The 8204-nt window shown below is 45.6% G+C and overlaps 1 protein-coding gene across 1 annotated transcript; it reads right to left on the reverse strand.

The window, feature by feature from the left end:
* Positions 1 to 2723: 2723 nt before the first annotated feature.
* On the reverse strand, positions 2724 to 5785 carry LOC138885225 (uncharacterized). The gene is made up of 4 exons (XM_070166140.1): positions 4798 to 5785; positions 3799 to 4134; positions 3506 to 3690; positions 2724 to 2771 (listed from the first exon to the last, which is right to left on the reverse strand). The coding sequence occupies exons 1-4, from the start codon at positions 5783 to 5785 to the stop codon at positions 2724 to 2726; spliced, it is 1557 nt and encodes a 518-aa protein (XP_070022241.1).
* Positions 5786 to 8204: the final 2419 nt, after the last annotated feature.

Here is an 8204-nt window from a genome sequence, read left to right on the forward strand (position 1 = left end):
GGAGTGTCTTCAATGTCTCCTCAATGGACTGAGGAATCTCAACGGTGGCTGGAACAGACTGGGCCTCAACTGTGGAAGCCAAAGTGGATAACTTGGATGTCGAGACTGACATCAAGTTGTTCAAACTGGCCAATGTCTTTGCTAACTGCTGGTCCGTGAGGGGGTTGGATTTTGATGTGGGAACCACTGGGCCAGTTGAAGAACTGGGACCTGCAGAGGAGGATGGAATGTCTGTAACAGCAGTGGCAGCAGGAGTAGGTGGCTTAATATAGGCCTCTACCGCAACTGGCTCCTCATACTGGCCAGTCGAGGCAGAGCTGAATGCTTTTCCCTTCTTATCCCCCTTCGGGTTGTCCGGCCCCTGAATATTAAACCATGAGAACGGGGACACCGGCCGGACTCCAACATCAAATGTGTATTCTTTCACCTTTTCATCTTCAAAGTACATTGTTAGGGTGTTCGGGCAGGGGTAGTTTCTGTCTGTATCAATGCCAATAGATGTGATCACACTGTATATAACATTCCCCACATTGATGGGGAAACCTGCCATGATGGATGCAATGAGAACCGCTCGGGCGATTGGAATGGTCTAGTCATGGGATGAAGGGTCCAACCTGTTGCATACAAAAGTTAACCATCCTCTCACCTCAAAATTAAGGTCCTTTCGCAGTATTTTCTTCCCCACCTGAATCCACTCCGGAACAGTACCCGACAGAGCTAAGAACTATGCCACCCAAGGACGAGCTTCCTCTTTCAATGCTAACTTCTCTCTGTACAGAGAGTCATCCTCCTCATTGAAACCCAAATATTCGTTCAACGCCTCTCCCAAGAACACTATCTTCCTTATCCCGCACTTTGATTGCAATTGACCCTTCTTTTGTGTGGGCCACATTGCTATAGACTTCCTTCACCATATGTTCATTTGCATCGACCAGCTCATCTTTAAAGAAATCCCACCCCACTCTAGTAAGAAATTGTTCATGGACTTGGGGAAGGTAGGGTACCAAATCCTGGGTGACTACTCTTCTTTCTGGAATCACCTTCTTCTTGGGCCACAGTTCCCCGAATTTATGAAAGGCCACCTCGCTGACAAATCTGTCTTGCCATACAACTGGGTTTCTAGTTCTTTCAATTCCCCCAACTCTACGTACCCCACTGTTCGGGACCTCCTCATCACTCTTGTTTTTATATTTTTCACCCTCCCCGGATTCTAAAGCTGTGGGGGAGGTGGAGTATTTGGAACTGCCTGCTTCTGAGCTCTCAGACGACTCAGGTTGTATAACGGTTGGAGCTTTAGCTGGGACTGCAGGGGCTTTCCCCGAATCAGTTGAGACATCCTGGGAGGGGAGGTACTCACTCCCCGACTTCTCTTCATCACTCATCACCTACTTTCTTGTTTTTAGCTTTGGTTGGGGAGTGAGTTTCTTCAATTTTGCTTTACCTCCCCGGGAGGGGTCAGCTCCTCGTCTGGGTTGTTTAGCTCCACGCCCTCGTTGTTTAACCATTTCCTTCACACAAATAATTCTAACATTGTTAGTTCAGGCAATTGCAGAGTTTAAGTACAGAACAGAAACACAGACAGAGAACAGGTGATAGCAATGTGGACCGCACAAACAAGGCATCCGGACCGCACTGACCAAATTGGGAAATGAACACCTCTCTGATTAGGAACCATGCAGACAACATGAACAAGGGGTGTGGCCGCATGGTGGCCAACGCGGTCCGCACAAACTGGTCATGCGGCCGCATTGGTCATACTATTAAAAACGGGTGCCCTCTGAACCCCACCCACGCGGACCGCGCAAACATGGGATGCAGCCACGTGGGGCATAGAGCGGACCGCACAAAAAAGGCGTGCGGCCGCGCTGGGAAGTATCAACCTTTAGGCGCAAGACTTACGCGGACCGTGTAACAGAATGATGCGGCCGCATAAAAGGCATGCAGACCGCATAATCAGGGAGTGCGGACGCGCTGGGCTTTCATTATAGGGGCAATTAGGGTTTTACAAAAAACTCAAGTCTGTCACGTTTTAGCATCCTACTTTGTCCCTACTCATTTATAACATGCCCATCATTTCAAAGAACAACAAGAACAATATAAAACTATCCTAATCATGAAACGATGAAGAACAAAAAAGAAAAATGAAGAAGTTATGACTAAGGAAACATGTATAAAGTTTAAATTAATACTAAGTAAAGATTAATGTGAGAAATATGTTACCCGGAAAGCGAAGAAATGCTCTTGATATTACCACTAAGAGGGGTCTCTAAATGTGAACAGTAACTTTTATGGCTCAGGGCTTAATTTTGGCGAAAAGTTCTAATAAAGATCCTAATGGTCTATTTATAGGAAATACAGTGGGGCCCATCACTTACCATCCAGTGCGGCCGTATCAACACGACCTCGGGCCGCACTGGGACTTTACCATTTACCTGGTGCTGAAACAAAGGCACGCGGACCGCATGAGATGGGCTGCGGCCGCATGAGAAACACGCGGGCCACTCAAAGTGGGATGCGGCCGCGTGACCGCAGTTCAGAGACTGATCATTCTTGGCCTTCACCGGTGCGGACCGCACAAGCAAGGACGCGGCTGCACTAGCCATCTTCAGAAACTTGGCAATATTTTCTTTGGCTGGTGCAGACCACACAAAGTGGGATTGCGGCCGCACGATCACTGTTCAGAGACTGTGCACTTTTTGCACAGGTGTTTTGCACTAGTTCAATCATAATTCCTGCAACATCTCACAAACCATTTGCTCAAAAATCCTAATCTACAACAGAAATCAAAAAGAAAGAAAAAGACATGGGTTGCCTCCCAAGAAGCGCCTGATTTAATGTCGTGACATGACGCATGTTACCATCAAAGTCACTTCAAATGAATGAGTGCCACCACGTGGCTATCATCAAACTTTCCCAAGTAATGCTTGACACAATGCCCATTGACCCGGAAAACTTCACCATTTTTGTTTTTGAGATCAATAGCTCCAAATGGGGTTACACCAACAACTTCAAATGGACCACTCCACTTAGACTTAAGCTTTCCCGGGAATAACCTCAACCGGGAGTTGAAAAGAAGAATCATGTCACCAACTTTGAATTCCTTCCCTCAGGCATACTTATCGTGAAGGTACTTCATCTTGTCCTTGTACAAAGACGAGCTGGAGTAGGCTTGAAATCTAAACTCGTCTAGCTCATTGAGTTGCTCAACCCCGAGATTCGCAGTGACATCCCATTCTAAGTTCAATTTTCTCAAGGCCCACATAGCCTTATGCTCCAATTCCACCGGAAGATGACAAGCTTTCCCAAACACCAACCGGTACAGAGACATACCAATCGAGGTCTTGTAAGTTGTCCGATAGGCCCAAAGAGCATCATCTAATTTCTTCGACCAATCGGTCCTATTGTCATTGACATTTTTGGACAAAATACTCTTGATCTCTTGGTTGGAAACCTCAACTTGGCCACTCGCTTGAGGATGATAAGAAGTGGTCACCTTGTGATTTACACCATACTTGGCAAGCAATGAATCAAAAGCCCGGTTGCAAAAATGGGAACCACCATCACTAATGATAGAATGTGGAGTGCCAAAAATGTCCACCTCTAGAATTGTGTTGAGAGGCATCTCATCCTTTTTAGAAATCCCAGCGGCTCGTTGGCATTCATCACATCTCCTGACAAAATCACCGGCATCTTTAAACAAGGAGGGCCACTAGAAACCGAAACTAAGCACCTTAGAAGCCGTCCTCACCCCGCCATGATGGCCACCATAGGGAGAGGAATGACAAGACTCCAAAATACTCAATTGTTCTTCTTCCGGGACACATCGGCGAATTACACCATTGGTGAAATTCTTGAACAAATATGGCTCATCCCAATAATAATCCAAACTATCCCACTTGAGCTTCTTCCTTTGGTTAGAAGAGAGCTCATACGGGATTATACCGGTCACAAGATAATTTGCCACATCGGCAAACCACGACATATCATGAATAGATACCACAAGGAGTTGTTTATCCGGGAACGCATCATTGATTTCAAGGCCATCAGAAGCCCTCCCCTCTGCTTCCAAGCGGTACAAGTGGTCCGCCACTTGATTTTCTCTTCCTTTTCGGTCCATAATTTCTAGATCAAACTCTTGAAGAAGTAGCACCCATCTCATCAACCTTGCTTTTGAATCTTTCTTGGTCATCAAATACCTAAGGGAGGTATGATCGGTATGGATAATCACTTTGTCCCCCATAAGGTATGGTCGGAATGTTTCCATGGCAAACACAATAGCTAGCAACTCCTTCTCGGTGACTGTATAGTTTCTTTGAGCTTCATTCATCGTTTTGCTTGAGTAGTACACCGGATGGAACATCTTGTTGATCCTTTGGCCCAAGACCGCCCCTACCGCAACATCACTAGCATTGCACATGAGCTCAAATGGCAAGCTCCAATCGGGTGCGGTAATGATATGGGTAGTTGTCAACTTGTGTTTTAGACGCTCGAACTCCTCCATGAATTTCTCATCAAAGACAAACTTGGCCTCCTTCTCTAACAACTTGCACAACGTGTTAACTACCTTAGAGAAATCTTTGAAGAACCTTCGGTAGAAACCCGCGTGCCCCAAAAAGCTCCTTACCCCTTTGACAGAAGTAGGGGGAGGTAACCTTGAAATGTCTTCAATCTTGGCTTTGTCAACTTCAATACCTCTCTTCGAAATCTTATGACCCAATACAATACCCTCTTCTACCATAAAATGACATTTTTCCCAATTGAGAACTAGGTTTATATCTTCACATCGGGCCAACACACGATCCCAATTTGTCAAGCATTCTTCAAAGGATTCCCCCACCACGCTAAAATCATCCATAAAGACCTCCAATATATCTTCCACCATATCGGTGAAAATTGCCATCATACATTGTTGAAAGGTCGCTGGGGCATTACACAATCCAAACGGCATCCTCGAAAATGCAAATGTGTCGTAGGGACAAGTAAAGGTCGTCTTTTCCTGATCTTCCGGGGCGATGAGAATCTGATTGTACCCCGAATACCCATCTAAAAAGCAATAGAATGATCGACCCGCAAGATAATGAAGCATTTGGTCGAGGAACGACAACGGGAAATGATCCTTTCGAGTCACCTTGTTAAGCTTTCTATAGTCCATACAAACTCTCCATCCCGTCACTGTCCGAGTAGGAATCAACTCATTGTTAGCATTGGTTACCACAGTCATCCTACCCTTCTTCAGTACACATTGCACCAGAGAAGTACATGAGCTGTCAGAAATAGGATACACCACACCGTCGTCAAGCCACTTGATAACTTCCTTCTTGACCACTTCTTGCATAGCTTCGTTGAGTCTCCTTTGGTGTTCAGGTGAGGGCCTTGCATCCTCCTCCAATATGATCTTATGCATGCAAAAGGCGGGGCTTATACACTGAATATCCACCAATGTCCATCTGATCGCCCTCTCGCACTTTTGTAAAACCGCCAAAGTGGCGTCAACCTGCACGTTAGTCAAGCAAGACGAAAGAATAATAGGCAAAGTGAAATTAGGGCCCAAGTATTCATACCTGAGGTGAGGAGGAAGTGGTTTCAACTCTAACACCGACGGCTCCTCAATAGATGGCTTGGTTGGGGGAGTTTTGTGATTCTCAAGATCCAAGGATAACTTCCTAGGCTCATAAGAATACAAGCCCATACCATGCAAAGCGCTTACACATTCAACTCTCTCGGCATCATCATCAACATCCATGTTCAAGAGCACTGCCTCAAGTGGGTCCTCAACATTCACCATTGCACTTGTGTCATCCACTATCACCGCCATGACAATGTCAACAAACGAGCACACCTCGGTGCTATTTGGTTGCCTCATAGATTTGCACACATGGAACACCGCCTTTTCATCACCAACACGGAAGGTCAACTCTCCCGCTTCGACATCTACCAAAGCCTTTCCAGTAGCTAGGAAAGGTCTTCCAAGGATAATTGGCACCTCAAAATCCACCTCACAATCCAAGATAACAAAATCGACCGGCAATATGAACTTATCAACATGAACAAGGACATCATCAATAATCCCCAAAGGCTGCTTCATTGACCGGTCCGCCATTTGAAGCCTCATAGAAGTTGGACGAGGTTGTCCGATTTCCAAGGTCTTGAAGACCGAATATAGCATTAAATTGATACTTGCCCCCAAGTTACAAAGGGCTTTTGCAAAGTCAGCACTTCCAATGGTACATGGGATAGTGAATGCACCGGGGTCCTTAAGTTTCGGAGCCATAGAATGCACAATTGCGCTCACTTGATGGGTCATCTTGATTTTCTCACACTCCATTGATCTCTTTTTTGTAACCAACTCTTTCAAGAACTTTGCGTACCCCGACATTTGCTCGAGTGCCTCCACCAAAGGCACGTTGATAGTCAAACTCTTCATCATCTCAATGAATTTCTTAAATTGGTTGTCACATTTTTGCTTGGCCAACCGTTGAGGATAGGGCGGAGGAGGCCGAGGTGAGGGTGCTTTGACTTTGGGCACCACCGGCTCGGGCATATCAATCACGTGTTCCCTAAACGGGTTCACGACCTCTTGTGTCTCCTCTTCAACCTCATGAATATCAATCCTCACATCATCTCTCACACTTGGTTCAACTACATCTTCAACCACCAAAGGCATTTCATTATCTCGTAACTCATCTTCATCCACCATAACTTGGTTTCCTCTTGAGGCATGCACATCACCGCCTCTTCCACTTCGCGTTGTTTCCTTCATCACATGATTATTGTGCCCACTCTTGGGGTTTACTACTGTATCACTTGGTAGAGCACCCTTTTGGCGACTATTTAAAGACTGAGAAATTTGGCCAAGTTGTACTTCCAAGTTACGGATAAAAGTGTTGTGGGAGGCCAATTGAGCTTCGGAGTCTTCGTTCTTCTTCATCATTTGATCAAACATAACTTCAATTCTACCTAATTCATTTCCCGAAGAACTAGACCCTTGAGATTGAAACGGCGGAGGGTTGTTCGGTTGTTGAAACATCAGAGGCCTTTGAAAACCTTGCCCCCGATTTCCTTGGCCACCATTGTTATTCCACACACCTTGCCCATTGTTGTTGTTCCAATTGTTGTTGTTGTGTCCGCTCCAATTCCCTTGATTACCCGAATTGTTGTTCCCCCAATTTCCTCCTTGGTTGTTGTTATTGTTCCAATTACCACCTTGTTGATTGCCCCAATTTCCTTGGGGTCTCCATTATTGGTTCCCTTGATTACCTCTATTCTCTTGATAGTTGTTGAAGTATTGGACTTCCTCACTTTGATCATCATAGCATTCATTTGAATAGCCACCACCATTATCATAATTATCAAAATTTCCTTGAGGTTGTTGCCCTCTTTGCCTCCTTTTCATCATATTCACTCCTTCCATGGCGTTGACTTGGCGCGGGTTTTGAACTTGTTGTAACTGCGCTTTAGCCAACTGATTCATTATTGTTGTAAGTTTGGCAATGGATTGGCCATGATCATGTAACTCCTTATGAAAATGTATGACGTTAGGATCACCTTGAGGCACATTAGCCCGGCTTCGCCATGCCGACGATGTGTCGGCCATCTCATCTAACACATCATAAGCTTCATTGTAAGGAAGCTTCATAAAATTTCCTCCCGCCAGTTGGTTCACAATACATTGGTTGGTTGTGTTGATGCCCCTATAGAATGTTTGTTGGATCATCACATCAGTCATATCATTGTTAGGGCATTCTTTCACCATTGTTCTAAACCTCTCCCATATCTCGTGTAACGGTTCAGTCGGCTCTTGCTTGAAGGCTAGAATCTCGTCCCGTAGAGCCACCATGTGACCTGGAGAGAAAAACTTAGCGATGAACTTGTCCTCCAACTCATCCCATGTAGTGATGGAATGATTGGGGAGCCTCTCCAACCAATCTAACTCCTTCCCCCGAAGTGAGAATAGGAAAAGTCGAAGTCTCAATGCATCCTCCGAAACATTTGTCTGCTTGCTACCCCAACAAGTATCCACGAAGCTCTTCAAGTGTTTATAAGCATTCTGATCAGCGCCCCCCATGAAATAACATCGTTGTTCGAGCAAGGTGAGCATCACATTTGTAATCTGGAAGTTCCCTGCCCGGATTCGGGGAGGAACTATTGCACTTACGTACCCTTGATTAGGTAGAACTCTTGGTGGAGGTGGAGGAGGGTCTGGT

This window comes from Nicotiana sylvestris, chromosome 2 (assembly GCF_000393655.2).
Source record: "Nicotiana sylvestris chromosome 2, ASM39365v2, whole genome shotgun sequence".
Lineage (NCBI taxonomy): Eukaryota > Viridiplantae > Streptophyta > Magnoliopsida > Solanales > Solanaceae > Nicotiana > Nicotiana sylvestris.